The 25,060-nt window shown below is 41.5% G+C and overlaps 1 protein-coding gene across 13 annotated transcripts in view; it reads left to right on the forward strand.

Annotated features, from left to right (window-relative positions):
• The window catches only part of LOC115659409 (sodium channel protein type 3 subunit alpha), a 964,414-nt gene that overhangs the window by 851,877 nt on the left and 87,477 nt on the right, over nucleotides 1–25,060 (forward strand). For 9 of the 13 annotated variants that reach the window (XM_030579468.1, XM_030579462.1, XM_030579472.1 and 6 more), the window contains 5 exons: nucleotides 12,546–12,862; nucleotides 19,308–19,426; nucleotides 22,414–22,503; nucleotides 24,083–24,211; nucleotides 24,914–25,005. The exons of 2 other annotated variants lie outside the window; for them this stretch is intronic. In XM_030579468.1, coding sequence (XP_030435328.1) covers nucleotides 12,596–12,862; nucleotides 19,308–19,426; nucleotides 22,414–22,503; nucleotides 24,083–24,211; nucleotides 24,914–25,005 — 697 coding nt within the window. In that variant the 5' untranslated portion in view covers nucleotides 12,546–12,595. Of the gene's footprint in view, nucleotides 1–12,545; nucleotides 12,863–19,307; nucleotides 19,427–22,413; nucleotides 22,504–24,082; nucleotides 24,212–24,725; nucleotides 24,818–24,913; nucleotides 25,006–25,060 lie in introns of all 13 variants that reach the window. 2 more of the 13 variants (XM_030579471.1, XM_030579473.1) reach the window with 1 other exon arrangement.

Genomic DNA, 25,060 nt, shown 5'->3' on the forward strand with positions numbered 1-25,060 from the left:
AAACAAATAAAAGGAAGTTCTTCACACAGCGCACAGTCAACTTGTGGAACTCCTTACCTAAGGAGGTTGTGAAGGCTGGGACTATAACGTTTAAAAGGGGACTGGATAAATTCATGGTGGCTAAGTCCATAAATGGCTATTAGCCAGGAAGGATAAAGAAAGGTGTCCCTAGCCTCTGTTCATCAGAGGATGGAGATGGATGGCAGGAGAGAGATCACTTGATCATTGCCTGTTAGTTTCACTCCCTCTGGGGCACCTGGCATTGGCCACTGTCGGTAGACAGATACAGGGCTAGATGGACCTTTGGTCTGACCCGGTATGGCCGTTCTTATGTTCTTAAACAGAGTGAACAGAGCTCTGCAAATATTGTTAGTTTTGGTATTATTAGCTGAGTTTTTGTTGATTTATATTTATTTAATATATATTTAATGTTTTATAAAGCAAAGGTTGGTAAGGAGAGAAGGCAAGAGTGGATACACTAAAAAGAACAAAGGGAGTGAACATTGAGGGAAGGGAGGTAAGTGGGTTAGGGGGAAAAGAAGAATGAGACTGAAGAGAAGTAACTGGGAGGGAGAGGGCTGGAGAGGACACAAACAAAGCACCAGTCAGCAAATGGAAAAGAATGTCCAGAGTAAAACGGTGAAAACTGTAGAAAACATGGTCTGATGATATCGCCACTGTCCAAAGGTACCTGCAGAAACTGCTTCTGTAGCTAGTCTGCTGGCTGGCTTCAGTCTTTGGCCCCGCTGGTGGCTCAGCCTAATGAGTTCCTCCCTTCTTCAAGCCTACATGATGGGGGAGGGATGTGACTGCATGGGGCCTACTTTCCCTGGGGTTGTGCCTCTTCTGCACAGTTCTGGGTCCAAAGTAGGTTTGGGGGCTGAGGAAGTCCTGACTGTGAATCATCTTACTCCTGTTTTCTCAACATGGATTCTGTTATGGGCAGATGCCCAATGGTTATTAATTCAGACAGTGTATTTGCTGGGGACCCTGAACATTCAGGATGATAGCTGAGCCATAGCCATCCTTTCAGTGTAGTAGGGACTCAGACATGGTATTTTGGAGGCAGATATTGTAGAGGTGGCCCCTTGAAAATATAGATCCATTTGTCTGTAATGCAACTGAAAACTGAAGAAACACGAAGTATTCATTTTTCTATTATGATAGTCCCAACCCCAGTGATAATCTGTTTTTGAGAATATTTCCCTGTCTGTATGATCTTTCATTTATTCAGAGTGAATTTCATTTATGATTTCCTGCACACACTTCCAAACTCTTAAAAGTTCCTTTCTTTGTCATGACAGGGGTTCATAAAATTTAATTAACATGCTTTCACACCTTCCTGCAGATCATTAATGAGGAAGTTAAATAATATTTGACCTAATATCAGTCCCCGTAGCACCCCTCTTAATACCACCTTTTCAGATTACATACATTTCTATTTGGTATTTTCCTTTTGTTTACTGCTCTTCAGCCAGTTTTCAAACTTTGTGACACTGGTCATATACAAACCCATTTTAATTAATTTTTCAACTAAGATTTCATGAAACTTGTCAAATATTTCACTAAAATAAAAATATCTTATACTTGTTACATTCCCTACATCGATTAATTTTGTAAATCCTGTCAAAAAAGCAAATGGTTGTCTGGTGTAACAAATAATAATAAACTTCTAGTTCACATATAGCACTTTTAATTATATATTACTTTTATTGATTACTATTCCATTATTTTTATTATTAATATTTATATTGTGGTAACGCCTAAAAGTAATAGCTATTCTGTGATTTCTAAAGCAGTTTTGCAAACCAAAATGGGTTGGCTAATTTGAATGAATTCATACAAATACTTTATATGAATTAGTGAAACCACTCTGCATTTGGATATTAACTATTGATGAGTGGTTTGTTAAATGATTGGGGGCATGGATCAGATTAGCAAGCAAAGTCACTCATCGGTAATCCATATTTAAATGCAATCTCAGACCAACACAAAATTTAATCACACAAACCAAAATAATGAAGTCATATGAGAAAACTGTTTAAACTGCACAGTATATAATGCATCCCTCTGTTGCAAACATTAGACCCTTTTAGAGAGCTTCTTGGTTTAATAGAGTTGCACAGAAAACAAACTGCAGTGATGATGTGCAATCTGAGGGAGGAATCATATGTTGGTGATAATAAGCAGTGCTGCGTATTCAAGCAATTTCTTCTGCCCCCTGGAAGAAATGTACTATTTTGTATCACACTATTGTAGAAGAGGGATTTCTTGGAACTTGTTAGTTTTTGCAATTACAGCCAGGAATGAAAAAAGGCTACTTGACAATATTTTCTTTCTTATTATGATCCTAGTTTAAGAAGCTGCATGCACTTCTGATACAGTATACCTAACATTATAATTGAAGCATTTTTAAATGCTTGAGTGGCTGTCACATCAGATGATGCACCCATAATGTCTAGCGTAAAATCAGGCATTAAAACCAGAGTGAAAATCTTTTCACCACATTTTTATTGACATCAATTTTTGTGCTCATAGAGTGGAATAGAAACCTTGATTTCTTTTGTCCCACTTCTGAAAATGTTGGCGCTGCTTACTAGAAATTAGTAGTGCATTGTACATTAATCTTTTTAGTCCTGTAAAAACATCTGAGCACATTTGGTGCAGCTTGGCATATACTTGGAAAAGACTATTACTGAAGAAAATGCGCTCATCACAATTGAATTTACCGGCTAGCAAGAAGAAACCAGGTGGACCAGAAGAGGCTAGTTTAGGTGGAACTCTGACCCATTAAGTACACTCAGGAGAGGGAGGGTATTTACACCTCCTTCCTTCCAGACAGAAGCCTATCTCACCTGATCCCTTGCATCTTGTCTTTATTCCTGCATGGCCAGGACAAAGCCCTTTTTAGCAAACAGATGACTGATATAGCACCAACACATCCAGATATTTACAAACAAACTGAGTTTGGGTGCATGGGATCCAAATAATGAGCTGCTTAAATATTATGATGAAAGGAGCCATGTAAGTCAACAAGAATTTTTACACATTGGTTAATGTGTATAAAAGGAAACTAAAGTATAACCCGAAATCAAATGAAAAAACTGCATGCTGAAGTTTCTATTCCCTTGGTGAGTAGCTCAGCTTTCTTAAAGGCAAATGAAATGGCGCACACCCCCACCCCAATCAGAAGGCTAATGAGCACCTCCGGGTGCAATCCCTACCAAATAGACTCACCTGGACAGCCTGCTCCAGTTGGAGGAAGCAAACTTTAAAAGGAGAGCTGGTAACAAGAAAGGGCCCTACCTAGGAGGAAAACTGCTGTGCCTCAGAAGGAGCGGACTCTTGTTACAGAGTAACTGAGGGAAAAAGCTAACAAGACTCCACTGCCCAAGGGCTTACCAAAACCCTAAAACACCTTTCAAAGAGAGAAAGAGCTTTGAAGCTGCCTGAGTATGACCCCCTGCCCACCACAGCACTTAACACTGGTAGTTTTTACACTGTGAAAGGAAGATTTCAGCTATATTAGATAACATTTTATACTGTAAGCCCTAAGCCTAGCTAACAAATCTTTTCTTAATTACTCTAGCCATATATATAATTTAGTCAATTTATACTGCATGTTTCTCTCTATTTTCTGTACTTGCCAATAAAATCTGTGCTTTATTGAAGATAATTGGATGTGGAGACCACTAAATGGGGGATAATCACTAACGCACATATCAGATTTTTTTTTGTTATGTTAAACTCTAAAAAATGTGTTTGTGGTTCTGTTCACCACAAAAAGGAAATTCTCCCTTACCCAAAGAGCTTCCAGTCTAGTAGAAAGATAAGTCTAAGGGCTGGTCCACACTACGGGGGGAAATCGATCTTAGATACGCAACTTCAGCTACGTGAATAACGTAGCTGAAGTCGAATATCTAAGATCGGATTACTCACCCATCCTCACCGCGCGGGATCGATGTTCGCGGCTCTCCCTGTCGATTCCGCAACTCCGTTGGGGTTGATGGAGTTCCGGAATCGATATAAGCGCGCTCGGGGATCGATATATCGCGTCTAGATGAGATGCGATCCCCGAGCAATCGATTTTAAACCGCCGATACGGCGGGTAGTCTGGACATAGCCTAAGAGAGATGCACTTAGAAAATCAGGGAAAGGAATAGCCTTGTGTCCCCCCTAGGGGAGTATTGTTTGGTTTTGCTTTTCAACTCCCTTTTTTGGGGCATTGTAACAAAAGTGTGTCTTCAGAAGGGATTTGAATAAGGAGATGATGATGGGGTGGCATACGGGGGAAGGAATTACATGTACAGCAGCTGGCTTTGAAAAAAGCAGGAACATTGGAACTGAAGTAGACAAATGAGACATCAGGGTTGGTGTCCTTGGCTGCTGAACAGTAATCTCAGAGTGAGCTAAGTGGTTAAAGGCTTGAAGACTGGGTCAAAGACCACAATCTCTCATGCAAAACAGCGCAACAAGGAAGCTGGTGAGAAAAGTAACAAGAAGTGTGGAAAGCTTTCTTACATCAGCAAACTAAAGTCTGGCTCCCAGTTGTCTGACTGTAGCATTTGGGAAAATACCAAACAGCTAGAAAAATGCTATTCAGCCAAGGCTGAATTAGAAGCTGAATTGTGGCTTAAACAATATATTTTCATGTATTTACTTGACCATTTATTGCAGCAGAATGCTAGTCATAAGAACAGTATTTAGTCAACCTCACAGTCTCATTCACCAGAATGTATTACCTTTTGTTAATACCTCAATGTTGTGACCATAATAAAATAGGCCTGATTCAGATTTCAGTCACACTAGTATAAAACCTGGATACCTTTTGTGAAGTAAATGGCATTGTAATAGTGTAAAACTGAAGTGAGATCAGAATTGGGCCTTCATTGTTAATTACACAAACTTTCTTTGCTGGACCCCTATATTTAAAACCATATTTTTCTCATTTTACTGTTTTAATACAAATTGCAGGAGTGGAGAATGATACAAATAGCCCCTCCTCCCAAGCTACTGAAACCACGTAAACCTGTATTCTTTCAGGGTTTCTGAATTCACTCCTGATTAGGACTGTCTGATACAGTGGAGGAGGGTGGAGTGAGAGTGAGAGGGAGTGGGTGAAGGTGTCTAATATTGAGGTGGTAGGTGGGATAGGAATGACAGTCAGAGGATAACCTGAACAGGGCAAAAGAGAAGTGAATGGAGATGGCAGGGAAAGATGAAGGAAGTGGAACTTTCTCAAAACCTTTCATCAGCCTGGGCTGCAGCCCCATCAGAAATGGCTGTAGAGAAAAGTGGAGAAGCAATAGTCCAGCTGAGCATGCTGCAAATACAATAGGAAGGAAGCTGAACATCCTTCTATTTGGCTTCTGATAGGATTTTGAAAAAATATTTGTCTAAGGCCAAATATCAGAATTTACTTCGTATGCAGCCAAATACCTAACTAGGAGTGGCCAAACTCCCTGACCTGAGCTTCATACAATAATTTTCAGAAGTTTGACTGTGCCATTAATCTTGACTACTGGAATAAAGAAGCATCCCTCTCTGTGCTGCTTTGCAGCAAATCTTGATTGCAATGCTGCAGGGTGTTTTAGCTTCCATGACAGGTCGACCTTTCCTTTGAAGCTGCTTTGGAGCCAACATCCATGGCCTTCTGGAACTCACATGGCTCAAAAGCCCATGGATATTTTCAGCTGGATCTGTCTTCAAGTATCTGTCTTAACTGACCATACGTGCGCCAGTTTGGGTTACGGTAGTCACATTTCTTGAATCTTTTTCTTTTTGGAGTTTTATTTTTTATTTTGCCTATTTTTAAAAAAGGTAAAATTTTAAAAGTAAGTGTAAAGACAAGAATGGCAATCATAAAGAGACTACTTGTTGATTATTGTAACAAATGTGCCATGGCTTTTGCTGGAGCAAGTAACTATATAGTTTTGCTCTATGCAAAATTGTTCCCATATATAGGCTATATATATAGGTGTATATATATGTTCCCATATATATATATATACACGCACACATTCAGTTAAAAATTCTTGTGAAAAACAGTTAATGCATGTTTAATAAAATAAGAGTCTACAACAAACTCATAAAAACTTCATCCACCATTGAAATGTGGCCAGCTCGTGGCGATTTGAGTTTGAGATCCCTGGTTTAGAGAGAACTTATCTTGCTTCCAAAATCTAAAGCCTGTGCTGTGCAATATAACCTGTGAAATGTTAATTGTTTTAATCACTTGAATAAAGAATCCTATGATGACAAATTTCTATTTTTATGTTTCTGCAAACCATACAGTTTTGTGGATATTTTATTTTAGTTTTAACTATTCAAGTAAAAGTGTATCACTGGTGAAAAATCTACAAACAAATTGAAATCCAAATCATATTTTTGTAATTATTTTTGTTTAATGGTGATGCCAGTGAATCCAACCCGTTAATAGCACTGGCTAGCTCAAGGCCTGGGGGAATAGACTAGTAAGTGCCATTGGTGTATTTCCACACATCTCTGCAAATAAATGTATCTCGTTCCTGACTTGCAACACTCTTGCTATTACCAGAGACTGACAGTTATTCTGAATTCTGCCATAGGTGGTTTTTTGCTTTGTGTGGGGCTACAGCTAGAGGCCACAGAGCCCAAGACAAAAAATAGAAGCAAGAATATCTTCTGTCCTCTAAAACAGCAGCCTTACACCAATTCATTTGCTCCCATTCCTGCACCCCCCTGCACTCAACCCCCTCACACTCACAAGGTGTTGTGTCTGCCACCTTGGTGTTTTTCTTCACTTCATTTTTAATCTTTCCTTCTTCTTTCAAGGCTTATCCCCCCTGTAGACCTCCTCCTACTCACTCCTCTGGACACTTTTTTCTTCTGCTTCCTCCTTCTCTCTGGGTGCTTTGCTTCTTGTTTTCCTAGTCCCACCCCATAGCTGATCCACATACGTGAGGATGGGCATTAGTTCAGGGTTCTGCATGCTGTTAGTTTGTGTTGAAGGTGCTGTGTGATGATTCTGTCACCGTTACCAGAACTTTCTAGGTACTGGTTCTCCAAAGCAGCAGAAAAAGACAACCCTTGCTAGGTGCGCTGCTGCTGTTAGTGAGGGTGACTGCTGCAGTCAGTCCTGTTCCTCAACCCTCCCTTCCCCCACAACACCTCATAGCGGCAACTCTGGTTTTGTAAGGTGAACAGATGTCTATTATGGACTATGATGAGATAGCTAAACTCATTATCACTTGTCATTTAGAAGAGAAATTTAAAACCAGGATCTCTGCGTCTGCGAGCCTAGTGTACTGTTTAGCCCAGAGCAAGTTGCCTAATTATAAGCCCTTGAAAATAAAGGAATAGAATAGAAACAATGGGGACATAAGGTCATTTTACAAAATCCCTTTGCTAGTCTTGCACTTATGCCAACAATAATCAAAGACATATCTGTGTGCCAGTGTTTTAATGGACTGAAAAAGCTCAGTAGTCAGCTTTTTTCTTAGGTTCCAGATGAAGACATAACTCAAGTCCCAGTGCTCTAAGGGCAAAAACAGAGCCATGACAAATGTCACAAAGTTGAGTATTTTTTGTCACTTGTGCATTTCTTTGCGTAAATATGAATGGTGTAGACAGAATATAGCAATAATTAGATAGCACTGTTTTCTTATCTACATTCTAAGTAGATGACATATTATTTTAAAAATTAATTATAGATTCTACAAGGTTCTGCACTGAAACTTTCACTTTCACCAGTAACTTGTCTTCAGATGTCCTAAAAGTCTTTGTAGATGCCTTCAGGCAATTTAGTTTAGCTTACTCAGATATTAAAAAAAACAACCCACTGATGGCATGTCTTCAGCTCAAAGACATTTTACTTCACTTCTGCGAGGTTTCAAATATAAGTACTGGAAAAAGGAATCACATATAAGAGAAATATAATGCATCCACTCAGCAGCAGAAATAATTTAATATAAACCCACTGTTATAAATTAGTGAAAATTAATTTAAACACATGTAAAACAGAATATACCTGGACACAAATGTGTGGCTATATGTTCTGCTCAACTCTTCCAGCCACCAGTTAATGGAGGAAAGTGACTGAGAGAAAAGTGCAATAGGGTATATCATGAAATGTCATGCTAAAATATACTCCAACATATTCTATGGCTTTTTTTTTGTATTATGGGATCTTACGATATAGTAGTCACCCAGAAATTAGATTTTCTAACTAACTCCATGGACTGGGATGTATACATGAGCAATCGCATATCTTGAACCTGGGCCTCCAGGTAGTGCTCAGCCCATGGCTGACACCTGGCAGCTCACTGGAACCTTGGGAGAAAGAGGCTAGCAGAGTGTTAGCTCACTAAGAGCTCCTCTGACAAAGTTCCTAATTGGGGGAGACATCCAGCCCCGCTGGCTGGCCCAGATGTTCTAAAGCCAGAATGAGGCACAGGAAGGTATTTGAACAGCTAGGTGAACCCTTGACTGGCTGCCTCTATGCATCCTGTCTACTGACCTGACTCCTATTTTTCCCTCCCAACTTCTTCCTGCCTCCTTACCCCAGATCCCCATCTGCTCCTGGTTCCTTCTTTCCTCCAGATCCTTGCTCCTACACTCTACTGGCTCCAACCCATGGCTTGACCACTGGCTCATCCCCTGACTCTGACTCCAATCTGGCTTTAACCCTTGACTTGACTCTGCCTCCAGCTCTGACACCTGGCTTTGGTTCCTGGCACTTGACTCGAACCATGATTGCCCATGCCCTACTCCTACAGTATGTTATAAACATTTAACACCCCTCTTACCCTGAAGCTGCTGCAACATGGTGCCTGTTATCTGTGAAAGAACAGAGAAGTGTCGTGCCACCTTTTTATTACTTGGTCCAAATCCTACAGGGTTGTTTTTTTTTAATATCCCTCTTTAAATGCACTTTTTGCATGAAGGACATTTGAACTTATTTTGATTTTCTAAATGCCTAAAATTCTCCATCTCTCTTTGAATTCTGACGGGTGCTGTTCACATTCCAGCAACTGAATTGCATCTTAGCTGAACGGTAGTAACTAAGCTTAAGTGCAGTGAGATTTTCATCTAAAAACGTCCATATTCATCCAGTAAACAGGGAAGGCTAGAGTCATACTTATGCTGGCACTAGGAATGGAGAGGAAGCGGTTTGAACCTCCCTTATTCAGGGGCAGCTGAGGACTGGTTTAGCTCCCAGTAACTGCTGGGGTGCAGGACTGCCTTGATCATGCCTCTTCCTGTCCCCAGTCTTCCCTCTTCTTACCCTAAAATGCTGCATGTGCCAAGCCTCCTGCAAACTCTACGCAGAGATGGTGGAGCTAGGTATGTCTCTGGAATAGAAGTTTCTGCAGCTGCAGTATTTCCAGAGATGGAGATTATACTTGTCCAACAGCCTCTTTGTACCAGCTGGACTGACGTAGGGCAAATGATGCCTTCGTCTTAGAGTGTTTCACAAAATAATTAAAGAACATAGTGTAATATTGATTACAAAACACCTATGGTACCTATATTACAGCATTAGTTATCGACAATGCAACTGCATTGCTTCTACATCACTAGTGGAGAGAGGGCTCAGGAAATTTTGCCACTTTGTCATAAAAACTTTTTCAGAGCATGTTTTTATGCTATAGTGGTGAAAATGCTTGAGCCCTGTCTATGCTAACCTCACACTGTTGCTACCATTGGTTTAGCTTTGCCCTGGGTGGTAGTTGCTATAATATGGGATACACATTTTCCCCAATGTAGACAAGGCATAATATTAACAATGACAGTGTTTTAAAATGAAAACAACCTAATCAAATAAACAATCGTTTATTTTTCCAATAACGATCCTAAGAAGAGCCATGTTTTTTTAAGACCAATTGTAAGGAAAAGGCATCTAGGTCAACAGACTCAAGTGACAAGTGCTAAAACCTGTAAGGCAGGGGTCGGCAACCTTTCAGACGTAGTGTGCCAAGTCTTCATTTATTCACTCTAATTTAAGGTTTCGCGTGCCCGTAATACATTTTAATGGTTGTTAGAAGGTCTCTCTCTACAAGTCTCTATATAATATAACAAACTAGTGTTGTATTGTAAAATAAACAAGGTTTTCAAAATGTTTAAGAAGCTTCATTTAAAATTAAATTAAAAAGTTGATCTTACGCCACCGGCCCGCTCAGCCTACTGATGGTCTGGGTTTCTGTTCACCTAGGCCGGCAGTGGGCTGAGTGGGGCCTGCGACCGGGACACCAGCTGGGAAGGGTCTGGCAGCCAGAACCCCAGATGGGCAGCGGGCTGTGCGGGGCCGGCAGCAGAGACCCCAGACCGGCTATAGGCTGAGCGGCTCAGCCCACTGCTGCTCAGGGGTTCCATCCTCCGGCTCCTGCCAGCCGGGATCCTGGCTGCCGGACCCGCTCAGCCTGCTGCTGGTCTGGGATCCTGGCCCTGCCCACATACAGTGGGTACCTACCTTCTCCCTGGTTCTGGCCCATTCTCTTCCTCTCTCTGCACTGAGCTGAGGGTGGGAGTGCACTGAGCACAGGGCTGGGGGTGAAGAGTCTGGCCAGGAGCTAGAATGAAGAAGGGGGCTCAGGGTTGGGGCAGGAGGTTTGGGTGAGGGGTCACTTACCTGGGCAGCTCCCATTTGGTGTGAGGGATGCAGGTGGGAATGTGACTCCCATTTGGTGCTCAGGGTGGGGGTGGGGATGTGTGGGGTGCATGGGATGGGGGGGCTGGGGATGTGGAGGGTGCAAGAGTCAGGGCAGAGGGCTGGGGGCATGTGAGGAGGTGCAGGCATCAGGGTAAGGGGGCTGGGTATGTGTGGGGTGCCAGAGTCAGGGCTGGGGTCATGGGGGATGTGTGTGAAGGAGTCAACAGAGGGCTGGGTGGTACAGGACTCAGAGCAGGGACCTGGGCAGAGGACTGGGTGTGTGTGTGTGGTGGAGGGGATCAGGGCAGAGGGCTAGGTGACTTCCCCCCCAGAACCCTCAACCCCCCACTGCTCCTTGTCCCGACTGCCCCATCCTGGGACCCCAACCCCTATCTAAGCCTCCCTGCCACTTGTCCCCTGACTGATCCCCTAGAACGCTACCCCTTACCGGTCCCCTGACTGCCCCAACCCTTATCCACACCCCCACACGCAGACAGACCCCCTGGACTCCCATACCTGTCTAACTGCTCCCTGCCCCCGACAGGACCCCCAGAACTCTGGACCCATCCAACCCCCCCCCCACTCCCTGCCTGCCCCAGCCCCTCTCCACACCCAGAACTCCTGACTCATCCAACCTCCCCAGCTCCTTGTATCCTGACCACCCCCTCCAAAGACTCCCCCCCACCCTAACTCTCCCCCAGGACTCTCCTTGCTCCCTGTCCGACTGCCCTGACCCCTATCCACCCCCAAAACAGACCCCGGAACTCCCATACCCCCATCCAACCCCCCCCCTCCGCTCCCTGACTGCCCCCTGCAGAGACCCCCGCTCAAGCCCTCCCCCACCTCCTTACCATGAAGCTCCCCGCTCATCTGGAGCCCCGCCCCTCAGAGCGATGTGCACGCGGCAGCAGGGCTCCAGGTGAGCGGGGAGCGTCTTTACGTCTCCACGCAGCCAAACACTGCCCCACGGGAGCGCGCAACCCCAACCCCCCAGAGGGCTGCGCGGGCGCGCGCGCGCGCGCGCGGCGGCAGGGCTCTAGGGGAAGGCGAGGGAGGGGTCGGAGGCTTGGAGCGCTCGGCCGGACGTTCCGGCCCGGGACCTTGCTGAATTCACAGTCAACCTTAACCATTTCCCCCCATAACAATGTCGCCTGCTCTCTCCAGAATCTCTGTGACTCTGCTGTTACTTTACCTTTCATGGTTTTCCAGCCTTTTCCGTGAGAAAAGTTCTGCCCATTTTTATATTACTCTACCATCTGCTGCAGCTTATCAATAGGAGTTCCCATTCTAGTTTTTGCATTATACCCGATGTAATATTGACGGTATCTCTTGCTTTGTTTTGCTATGTGAGGAGTACTTGTGTTGGCATGACAGGAGCTTTCCCCACCTTGTTAGATGCACGCCTTTTGTGGATGGGCAGATAATTGAGTCTTTTGTCTCTTTTCTAGCAGTAAAATTCACTCAATTTTTAAAATATTTCAGATTTATATGATGTCTATTAAAATATACCAAACAGTAAAAACTAAATATTTATAATCATTCTCTTTTTCCTCTGTTAAAAATAACTATTAAAAATTTCCCCAATCTTTAGCAAATAAGATCTTCAAGGTCTTTTTAAAATGAGTTAATGCTGCGGCAACTCCCAGACCAGAAGTTAGGACCACCATTCTGCTCCTGGCTGGCCCTGATAAAAATTTCTATTTTCTCTCATCTAAAAGGCTCAGAGGTTTGGTTCACAGGGTGGTATCAGTTTGGTAAAATATATGAGATGTAATTATTTGGGCATTTAAATTATCAGCATGTGTTGTTATAGTGAGCATAAATTTGTATTTGCTAGGTGTGGTGTTAAATAACCAGGTGTGGGTTTTTTTTTCCTTCACTGTTTTTCCTAACTTGTTTGCATTTTCTTTTGTAGGACATTCTTATGCAAGAGGCTAAACGTAATTAAATTTGCAGGATGAAAAGATGGCACAGGCATTGCTGGTACCACCAGGACCTGACAGCTTCTGCTATTTTACTAGGGAATCTCTCGCAGCTATTGCAAAGCGTGCCGCAGAAGAAAAAGCTAAAAAACCCAAACAAGATCATACAGACAACGATGATGAAGATGGCCCAAAGCCAAATAGTGACTTGGAGGCAGGAAAGACACTGCCATTTATTTATGGGGACATACCTCCAGGAATGGTGTCCGAGCCCTTGGAGGACCTGGACCCATATTATATCAATAAAAAAGTAAGTGTTTATTAAAAGTGCTGTTTGGATTCCTCTGTTGACAGGTAAAATTCTCTAGAGCAATTGAATATTTTTTCCCATTCTCTCTCTCCTGCTTTGAAAGTAAATGCATTATGTTGTTTTCATTATCATATATCTGATCCTTTAATCTAATTGTACCTTTCAGTACTTAATACTTGGAGAAATTACTGGAGAGTAATCTTCTACACAGAGTAGCATTATTCTATCAACTATTAATGATAGAGGTTAGGAGTTTAATCACTGTATTTTTAGAGCAATCAAACCACAACACTATACTGAAAGCCCATTGGCCTGACTCCAGTCTGATTTATGCCATGTCTATACTGCTGTAATCCCGCAGGCTATAACTGAGTTATGCCTGATTGACACCAGGTAAGTGGCACAAAATTGGCCTGAAGATTGTTGAAAACAGATTCTGGAATGGAGAAGGTTGTAGATAACAGGGTAGTGCCAGCCAATCTTCAACTGGCAGTTTGTGGTAGGAATCATAGTAAACTTGGGATATGCAGGAGAATTTTATGGCTTTGAAGGCTAGTTCAGGACAGGTGTTCTGTGCATAAGAGGCAGTATGCAAAGGGTTCAAAGATGCTTGTGGAAGAAGTGGACAAATAAGCGGATAAAGCTGTGGATATAAAGTAGCCATTCCGTAGCACATAATGTATTTATATTTGAAAAAGACTTTGTAACCCACAAGAAACACACTCCAGCCCCCAACCAACTGCATAATCATATTGTCCTCATCCTGACAGTACCCTTCTCTGACTCCTTCCTGTGTTGTCATCTCCTATTATTTTCTCCATCTTCACCTAAGATCTGATTCTGCAACCCCTTACTCATGCAAGCCATTTCTTAAACTTACTATACACTTTACCTTATGTAGCACCAGACGTCCTAGGATCTGGTAAATGAATATCCTGACTATCTCCAAAGGAGCCTGATAGCTCCACTTTGACTCCGCTTTTGATAACAAACACCACTCAGTAAAAGAAGGGACTGATTCAGCTGGCTAAAAGTCTGGGAAAACATCTAAATTTTGATTGTAAATAGCCAACAACCATTAAAGAACAGAATCAAAATACTGAATGGAGGAAACCTCCTATAGGCATCACAGTGAAGCTGAGTCTTGAGGAAGAATTTGAAGAAGAGTTTTGTGGCTTTGATGACTAGTTTAGTAAGGGTGTTCCATGCATAGGGACCATGTGCAACAGGTACAAAGACGTATGTGGGAGAAATGGACAAGTAAGCAATCACCTTGGCGTGACTATGTTTTTTCACCTTTCCTTTGTCTTATTATATTCTCAAGCCATGAAACTTCAGCTTTTTTCAGTGTCCTTTTTTTCTCTTAAATTTATTTTAAGGGGTTTCATTTTTTTCTCTCTTAAGCTCTCTCTTTCTAAAAGACATGATTTGATCCATCCAGTCTATTTTTATCTTCAGCATTTTCTTTGTTTTCTTTCTCTGCTCTCCTTTCTTTTCTCTTTTGCATTCCCTCCTCATTCTGTCTCTCTTCACTATTGCCTCTGTCCTCTTCATTTCTCCCTCTTACCCCAAGTTGTCTCTTTCTTTTCTGCTGTCCCTCCTGCTTAGACTTTTTTTTTGCACTCTCTTCCCATAAACCCTGTTACCTGCTTTTCCCATTCCCCTACAGCTCTGTCCTTCCATGGTATGACTGAACTTCTCCTTCACAAACAAGCCTTGCTGCTGCCCTAACCAACTTCTCTCCACAGGCTGGTACTCTGTTCTCTTATCATTCTACACATTGGCTTTTTATGCCTAACTCCTCTCTGTCCCACTACTGTTCCATCCAACATTTCCTTTCTGACCGCATACCTGCCAGTAAGGAGAAGGGTACAGTGCAGCATCTGAGCAGGAGGGCAATGCTTTCTGGCTTGGGGGAGGAGGGAAGAGATAAAGCTGCTGGAAGAGCAGTCAGCATGGTGGATGACTCACCACCTATGAATAGAGGTTTAAAAAGGTCAGCTGGGCCTGCCCCCGCCCCTTCTTTACTCAGAACAGGCTGGGCAGCATGCACCTGCCCTCCCTAATTAGGTCACAAATATGCTGGGTGTTTAGCTATATCTGCTGCACCACTAAGGGGGGCTGGGAAAGAATTTTTCCCTTACCACCATATTGTCCAAGTGGAGTGGGGGTTTTTTCGCCTTCCTTGCAGCAGGTTCAGGTGGGCTCTGTTCATGCATAGCATGACGGTCAGTAGGCCATATGTCACAACTCTTTATTTAACTGTATAGCGGATGTTCAGTGCAGTACTCCATAAATTAAGGCACAAAAGAACAAAAAAATGGTTTGGAAAAGGAATTAAGGAGAGGTTCTTGGTAATTGAGCAAGCCGGGGGCAGCTGGGGACTCCTATGATTGGTACAGCAGAGAGCCAACCCTCCATCATTATAGTCCACCTTAACTCTTCCTACAAGGGATGGTGGTCAGTAAGGTCCCAGTAAGGGAATTGCTGTAGGGACTTGGATGAAAATGGGGGGAGGAAGGGAGGAACTGGTGAAAGCACATCCCGGAATTGGCTGGAAGTGGTAAGGTCCCGGCAAGAGAATTGCTGGAGGGATCTAGATAAATAGGGAGGGAGCTGTGGAAGCCCCTCCCCCTCAAAATTGGCTGGAATTGGTAAGGTCCAGGCAGTGATTCTGCTGGAGGGACATAAATTTTGCACCTGCACTACACACATTTTATCCGCTGAGTTAGTCCCAGACATTTGTCTAATAATTAAGTTGTGGACTGATTTAACCCATATCTAATGTCTCCTGTTCTTTTGGCACAGCCAGATAATAGGCTGAGGAGCAGTGAGCAGCTTCCCACTAAAAAAAATCAGAAGGCTGATAAAGAAGACACTACAAATGATCTAAATGTGTAAAAAATACTTATGAATTTTAAGCCAACATGTTTTTATGGCAATCTGAATTATGATTTTTAAATGCTTGAAGCTGGCAAAACTGTAGATAGCTCACAGAGCTAAGATAAGTCCCCTTTTCCCTATATGGTACCATATTATAAGTTGTATAGCAAAAATGTACAAAAATATAAGTATAGAAGAAAAATTGTTGGTAATGAACCTCTAGAGGAGGCATTGGACTATATGTGACTCGTCCAGCCAAGGGCATCATACTAAATTGGTGTTTGGTGATTGTGGGAGGTCTGAACTTCACAGACCTGTAACAGAAGAAGGAAATGAAAAAGTAAACAGTCACTTATTATGTTCATTGGAATAATCACGATACTAACATTGCTGGTCTCCTGTAGTTAGAGTTGCTTTCCTTAGCGGCATTGTTTTGTTTTTTTTTAAATTACAGCTCCAAGTTCAATATTAAAAATTAACTTGAGTGGAAAGTAAAGTAGATTCCAATATGTGATTACAAACCCCATCACTTACTAATGAAGATGAAATAAATTGCTCTTGTGTAGTTAATTAATGTGGAAAGAGAGTGCATAGCTAATATATCAGGGTCATTTAGGCAACTCAACAAGTGTAGGGTAGAGAATAGCTTTTTTTTTTTTTTTTTTCTTTTTTCATTTTTGGATACCACACCAGTAGCTCGGTTTTGTGCAGTATTTTCAATTAAAAGGTTTTTGCATTATGTGCATTTCACCCGTTGTCTGATTTCCCGTATTATTCTACAGCCAAAGTGTTTAAAAAAAACAACCCACCCAATCTTCTGCTAAAAGCTAGTAGTGAACATCGTCAACAAACTTAAAGCTAATTTTTGATCATCGGTAAACTCAAAACATCATGTGGGGACAAGGATGTAGGATACAAAGGTTAAAAAAGACAAACTAATCAGGGACTAGCTAACCCATTAGCAGTAATGAGTAAACTTCAGATTCTGTTTACTGCAAATGGCATCTATTCTTAAATGTCTAGCAACTTTATTCTTTGAACAAAAGAAGAATGGACATCAAATGACTAATGAGAATCACTCATCCCTTATCCTGTTGCTATCACTTATCTAATTAGCAGAAAGTACTTTTAATCACAGAGGTTGTTGCAATCAGGAGAAAATTGTGTATGAATTGGAATCTGGCAACTGACTCTGCTGCAGCACTGACCTTAAGATGGGCAGTATTTTCCCACCACCACTGACAGAAAGTCAGTCCTGGGAGTGGGAGGCAGTCTGTGTCAGCATGACTCCCTCCTTACAACAGACACGTCATGTGGGTGGTCTTTCACAGTCTGATTTCCCCACTATATGTACCAGACCAGTGACCTTGGGGAAAGGGCAGCTTCCTTAGCTTGGTATCTCCCCCGCCAAAGTGGGATCCATTTTACCTCCCACCAGAGAGGAGACCTTGTGGGAGTGAGGAAGTTAGGGAGAAGGCAGCATCTCTAATCACATACTAGTTTTTACAGAGTGCAAAGCAACTTAGAAAGCAGTAATATTAGATAGCTCTGCAGAGAGCATAACAAAGACTATTGTGATATTACAAAGCAGAGTCAAGGGATTTGACAAAGACTGAAAGGAACTGTAGTAATGCCCTGAAGAAGTTTCAGGAAGAACCAAAGAACAAAGTGAATCCCAAACACATACGCATTTAGAATAGAAATGACAAAAATCTAGAAGAGGACCACCTACAGGAAAGGCACCATTTGGATAACACTGACTGTGTGTCCTTTAAGCCAACATGTAAATGACAATCAATACACAAAACTGAATGTTCACAAAGTCAGTGTAACTGCTATAACTGAGAACAGAGTTTGTCCTTTTGGACAGGGCCAGTTCCAGGCACCAGCCAAGCAAGCTTGTGCTTGGGGCAGCAGATTCTACGGGGTGGCATTCCGCCCAATCCTAGGGCAGCACGGCAGGTTTTGGGGGTTTTTTTTGGTTCCCCGATCCGGCCGCCCTGTAGGAGGCAGAGCAGGGGAGCGCCCTTCAGCAAACTCTGCAGGGCAGTCCGCGTCTTTCCCTCCCAGTCAGCTGGAGTGGCGCGGAGCCCTCCTGGCAGGCGGTGCAGTGGTCGGGGCCACGGGGAGAGTGCCCCGCTGAAGCCCTGGCCATCCTTTTTCTCTCTCTTCCCGCCCACTCCCTTCCTCTCCCCCCCATTAGACCGGGTGCGCACACTGCAGCACAGGGAGTCCCCCTGCACCCTGGCTCCGGCTGCCCTGTAGAGTTTTTTTTGTTTTGTTTTTTTCCCCTGCTTTGCCGCTCCAGTCATACTGTGTTATTGTTTGTTTTTTTTCCCCTGCTTTGCCGCTTTGGCCGTGCCACAGGTTGTTTTTTTTTCCCCCTCTGCTTTGCCGCTCCGGCCGCACCGTGTTTTTTTTAATTTTTTGCTTGGGGCAGCAAAAAAGCCAGAGCCGGCCCTGCTTTTGGATCTCTTTCATGGTCTCAGGCTGCTGGGACTCATGTCAGCTGGCATTTTTGTTATTCCCTTCATTTGCATATAGACATGCCAATTCAGGAAATTCATATAATTGATACCACTGTTATTTAAAATCTAAACTCAAAATACAGAGATTTTCTAATTATATTTAAATTCTTTAGGGTCAGAATCTCATACCTTTAGTTACAATGAATACAGTACTTTACAAGTAGCCCCATTCGTGGAGGATGATACTGCTAAGCTACAGTTAGTATATTAGAATTCGCCCTTAGCGTTTAGATCAGGGATTGGCAACCCTTCAGAAGTGGTGTGCCGAGTCTTCATTAATTCACTTTAATGTAAGGTTTCACATAGCAGCAATACATTTTAACATTTTTAGAAGGTCTCTTTCTATGAGTCTATAATATATAACTAAACTATTGTTGTATGTAAACTAAATAAGGTTTTAAAAATGTTTAAGAAGCTTCATTTAAAATTAAATGAAAATGCAGAGCCCCCCGGACCGGTGGCCAGGACCCAGGCAGTGTGAGTGCCACTGAAAATCAGCTTGGGTGCCACCGTCGGCACCTGTGCCATAGGTTGCCTACCCCTGATTTAGATGTTATTCATGTCTGAGTGCAATATAATGTATTTGATTTTATTTGTAACCTTGATTTTACTTAAATACTTGATTTTATTGTTATAAATTTTCTTTATATGTCTGAAAATGTAATATAAATGAAATAAAAATACATTTTTATTTTAGTGATGAAAGGCCATATTTTGCTGCCATTAACATTGATGACAAAAATTCCCATTGATACTATATGCGTTGAATACCGATCCCATTAAAATTTCTATAACACAAATTTTAGAACATTAGAAAATTAACAGTGGATAACTTAAATCAGCTGTTTCCTTAGAAATCTGACCTTTACTTGCCACAGGTGATGAACAGAATAGGACTTTCATTTCTAAAGGCTCAGTCCTACAAGGTGGACAGTTCCTTTGTCTGTCATTGAAATCAAAGGGGAGGGGGACAAAGTGCCAGAGTTGAAAATGCTATGTATACTGTACTTTCATTGTGTATTCTTTTTTTCCAGACTTTCATAGTACTGAATAAAGGAAAGACAATTTTCCGATTCAGTGCCACATCTGCCTTGTACATTTTAACTCCTGTCAACCCCGTTAGAAAAATTGCTATTAAGATTTTGGTACATTCATATCCTTTTCAAGTGGTTAATTTTAAATGTGACTGTTTTAAAAAATATCATTACTGAAATAACACTTTTCATTTAAATATACAAATAAATGCCCTTGTGTCTGTACATACATTCACTGAACATATTCCAATCACTCTTAAAAGGCATCAGTGTCACAACTGCAGTATGCAGCTCATCCTAAACCACAGAATTCCTCACTGAATCACCCACTACTGTCAGATTCTGAATATTTAGTTTTAGATACAAATTTAGGCCTTTTTCCTTCAATGAGCTCTATGTGGGAAGACTCTTGCATCCATGCAGTGCCCCAGTGACATCATTAATAAGAAATAGCTGAGTCTGATCTTACTACTCATGCAAATATTCCCATTAAGTCTGGTGACACTAATTCACTTTAGAGGACTACTTACATAAGTAAAGAGCTATTTGTATGGGCACATTGGTATTGTTTTTTTCCTTAGGTGAGAAGGTGTTCCATAAGTGATCAGAATTAGAGAAAAGGAAGATATTTTCAATTATTAGACCACTTCATCAGATGCATGGAGTGGAAAATACAGGTAACCTCACACTTGGTAAGGCAACTCACATCTTTTCATGTATTTATACCTGTCCATGCATCGGATGAAGTGGGTTCTGGCCCACGAAAGCTTATGCCCAAATAAATTTGTTAGTCTCTGAGGTGCCACAAGGAATCCTCTGTGTTTTTCCTGATACAGACTAACACGGCTATCACTCTGAAATCTGTCAATTATTACAGTAACAACTTAGGCCCTACACATCCTCCTGCATCATGATCTGCTAGCTTTGACCCCTGGGCCTGTGCAGAGTCCCATTGGCTCCACACACACATAAGGCTCAACATTAATGTATCTTAATGCAGAACTGCAGCTTTAAACAATAAACTAAAGGCAAGGTTCATGTTTGCAGCTACAGTATGTTTATAGTACCTGACATCAGTCATTGGTCATTTACACTGTAAGAAAATAGTCAGCATCAGAAAATTGAATGGTAAAATACAAGTAAAATATGCACACGTACAACCCAATTTTACAAATGTCTCAGATCACTCAGAACCTTGTAATATTAAGGGAGTGTAAAATAACCATAGTCCATAGAAGCAGCAAAGAATCCTGTGGCACCTTATAGACTAACAGGCATTTTGGAGCATGAGCACGTCTGGCTCTGTTGATCTGTTTCCTTATTTCCTCGTGCGGGTCTTGTAGTTTTGAGAATGCTTGGTGGAGATTTTGTAGGTGTTGGTCTCTGTCTGAGGGGTTAGAGCAGATGCGGAAACAGATCAACAGAGCCAGAAGTGTACCCAGAAGCCTCCTACTGCAAGACAAACCCAAGAAAGAAACCAACAGGACTCCACTGGCCATCACATACAGCCCCCAGCTAAAACCCCTCCAATGCATCATCAAGGATCTACAACCCATCCTGGACAATGATCCCACACTTTCACAGACCTTGGGTGGCAGGCCAGTCCTTGCCCACAGACAACCTGCCAACCTGAAACATAATAACTCTAGCTCAGGAACCAATCCATGCAACAAACCTTGATGCCAACTCTGCCCACATATCTACACCAGCGACACCATCACAGGACCTAACCAGATCAGCCACACCATCACTGGTTCATTCACCTGCACATCCACCAATGTAATATACGCCATCATATGCCAGCAATGCCCCTCTGCTATGTACATCGGCCAAACTGGACAGTCTCTACGGAAAAGGATAAATGGACACAAATCAGACATTAGGAATGGCAATATACAAAAACCTGTAGGAGAGCACTTCAACCTCCCTGGCCACACTATAGCAGACCTTAAGGTGGCCATCCTGCAGCAAAAAAACTTCAGGACCAGACTTCAAAGAGAAACTGCTGAGCTTCAGTTCATCTGCAAATTTGACACCATCAGCTCAGGATTGAACAAAGACTGTGAATGGCTTGCCAACTACAGAACCAGTTTCTCCTCTCTTGGTTTTCACACCTCAACTGCTAGAATAGGGCCTCATCCTCCCTGATTGAACTGACCTCGTTATGCTAGCAAGCAAGCTAGAGATATATACCTGCCCCTGGATATTTCCACTACATGCATCTGAGGAAGTGGGTATTCACCCACGAAAGCTCATGCTCCAAAACATCTGTTAGTCTATAAGGTGCCACAGGATTCTTTGCTGCTTTTACAGATCCAGACTAACACGGCTACCCCTCTGATAATAGTCCATAGAGTATTATCAATTCTTTTTTATGACTACAAATTCACTTTAATCCAGTTAAGAAAGTGCAATCCACTGAAATATTATATTAAGTAGTATATTTATGCAATTAAAATTCATGCTCCTGCAATGAGCTTCCATGCAGCCCCATTGATATCTGTGACTTCAACTGAACAACAGTGCAAATGTTGAAGAAAACACAACCAATGTACATGCAAGTAGCTAGTTTCATGTGAGTCCTAACTCATGTGAGTAGACCTCATCAGTAATCCTACTGGTTTTAGATGAGACTACACGTGAGTAAATTGTAGACTGTTATTTTTTGTTGTTATTTTATATTAATTAGCATCTGAAGTCTAAATCAGGATTAGTCTACATTGTTTTAGGTGCTATATAAACATATGGGAAGATAAAGATAACATCCTGTCCCAGTCTTGTATTGTGTTCAGATCAAGAAAAAAACTATACTTGTTTCATATTTTTTCATACCTAAGGATGTTGTAGATTTCATTTAAATCCACAGCCTAATAGAGTTGAAAGATAAATACATTGTTTCACAATGCAGAACCATTGTGCTGGATGGTGTGTTAATTAAAATAGATGAAATTACATGCAAACTTTTGAAGTTTTATTTAGTATAAGTTATATTACTTGTATATATATTTACACACTACATATTTTACTAATCCGGGTATTAGAATAGTGTTGTGTCTTTTGGATGATATAATATATGAATGGCTTACATTCCTTGACTTCAGTCTACATTGTTCAGCATGCTTATTATGTGCACTATTTTGACCAACTGTGTATTTATGACCCTGAGTACCCCTCCGGAGTGGACAAAGAATGTAGAGTAAGTTAAACATACTTATTGGAACAACAATTTTAGTTTGATGTAGATCCATTCAAGAAGCACTAATAGAAGGTTTACTTGGAAACTTGCTTATCTACGCTCATAAGAGATTAGATTCCATGAGATCATCAGTATCTTTCTGGCCTTTTCTCTTAAATTATGTAAGTGATTTAAAAATAGTATCTTGTTCTTCAACTTTCTGTCTGATGAATAGCTGAAACTTTCCTGTGAGATATTACAGACTAAATCTTGTCCTTAGTGGCACTGATTTGCAAGAAGGAAAGGAAGCCTAGATAGCTGCAAACATGCATGCAAACACCCGTGTGCTTAATTTGAGAGGCCAGTCATTATGTTTCCAGAGTGCATCTTAGTGCATGTGGACATTCACCCTGGCTTGAGAGGGTATGGCTGTCAGACAAAAAGTGTATGGGTTGACTCTCACCCTCATGAAGTCACAAACTGTCATTAAAATAGGCGAACTCCCTCTCCCCCTCAAAACAATAAGAAGTGGAAAACCAGAAACCAGACACAATGAGCTCCTGATTTCAAAGAGAAGCAAAGCAGTACTTTGTTCTGACCTGACATTTGGAATGCTGCCCTGTGCTAGCAGGACTCCTAGTGAAGTGAAGCTACCAGGAAGCATCTCTGCTTCTCTTTGCTGCACAAGCTCATGGTTGTGTAGACAGAATTTAATCCAATTTTGCTAACAAAAATACAGCTATGAATTATTATTTTAAAATATATTATTACACTCTAAATAAGGTTTTAATCACTTTCAGTTCCTTCCTCACTCCCCATTAATCTCTGTACTGACTCATGTTGGCTGGTCTCACCAGACTGTGGAATTCCCATTTGGGGACTTCCAGAGACAGATGTAGTAGGGGATCCATGGAAGGACAAATCCATCAGAAGCCATGGTCTTTGTGGCTGTTTGGAGCCTGACAACAGAGCAGAAGGGCCTCCACGCAATACATGATCTTGTGTCTCCTTCACTGAGGAGATCCATGAACTAAATCACATCCCTTTTATGGTAATATGGTCTCAGACTGTTCTTGAACAGTAAAAGTTATAGGCATTCTTTATTATGATAAAATTCTACTTATTTGTGAAATGTATATATACTATAGTGATTAATATAGTAAGTTATAGGACCAGTTTTTCAGAAAATGGCTCTGATTTTGAAACTGCAAACAATTCTGTGCACCATTTACCTACATGATTTATGAAGGCAAACAGGTAACCGGCCATGTAAGTGCTAGGAAATGTACCTATAAATATTTGTGCCTGTAATTATTTGCAGGTGTAAAAATGTGGGCACAAACTGGAGGCTTAATCAGGCCTGTAGAAAATCAGCACAAGATGTACACTTCAAAGTGTAATTTCATTTACTTTACAATTATTGCCTTCATATAACTTTGTAGACACATGAAATTTATAGGTTTCTCCATTCAATTCAAAAGAGTGTTCTTGTTTTTTTCATTATGGAAAATATAAACCTATTGCAAAAATGATACTGTATATAGCAACAGACATACCAAGACCACGTGTCTGTAATTCTTGCTTGGATACTTTTCCTCAGGTACACATTCACTGGAATTTATACCTTTGAATCGCTTATAAAAATTCTTGCAAGGGGCTTCTGTTTAGAAGGTTTTACTTTCCTTCGTGACCCATGGAATTGGCTTGACTTCAGTGTCATTTTGATGGCGTAAGTGGTTTAACCATTTTTTAAACTTATGACGGCATGAAATTAGTGGCAGCATATTATCAAACATGCTCTGATTTAAATGTATAGAATTCCTCCAGCTAGTAATGTTTAGTTATTGTATGTATCACTCATTTTAGCGTTCATAGTTGAATGTAAAATAATGCAGGAGCCAGCATGGCATGTCAGTCACTAAGGGACACTAATTTCATGTCCTACATTCTTTCTGCTCACCAGAATGGAAGCCATTCCTTTGACTTCATGCCACCGTACTATCATCACTAAACTGATTTAGCTTTATTAGCTTTTCAAATATAAAATTAGTGAGTTTCACTTCAATGAAATTTAAATGTACTTGATGACAATAAGCGTGTAATAAAACAAGATGAACTACAGAGAAAGGTAAATTGCTGACTTAATTTATTTGCTAAAATCACCATAGAGGTCTTGATGAAAGACCCAAGTAAGTGGCAAAAACACTGCCTAAATTCTGAATAACTGTGATTTAATCCTACAGGTATGTAACAGAATTTGTAAACCTAGGCAATGTTTCAGCTCTTCGAACTTTCAGAGTATTGAGAGCTTTGAAAACTATTTCTGTAATCCCAGGTAAGAAGTAATTGGTGTAAGGTGTTAGGCCCCTTGTATCTCCAACTGTTATCTGTGTGCTGTCATTGTGTTTGTGTGTGAACTCCCCTATTACAGATATGTGACAGAGTTTGTGGACCTGGGCAATGTTTCAGCATTGAGAACGTTCAGAGTTCTCCGAGCATTGAAAACAATATCAGTCATTCCAGGTGAGAGCTAGGTTAAACACTGAGGCTGACTTTAGTTCCATTGAAGCTGAATTCA

Source organism: Gopherus evgoodei, chromosome 11 (genome assembly GCF_007399415.2).
Source record: "Gopherus evgoodei ecotype Sinaloan lineage chromosome 11, rGopEvg1_v1.p, whole genome shotgun sequence".
Classification (NCBI taxonomy): Eukaryota; Metazoa; Chordata; order Testudines; family Testudinidae; genus Gopherus; species Gopherus evgoodei.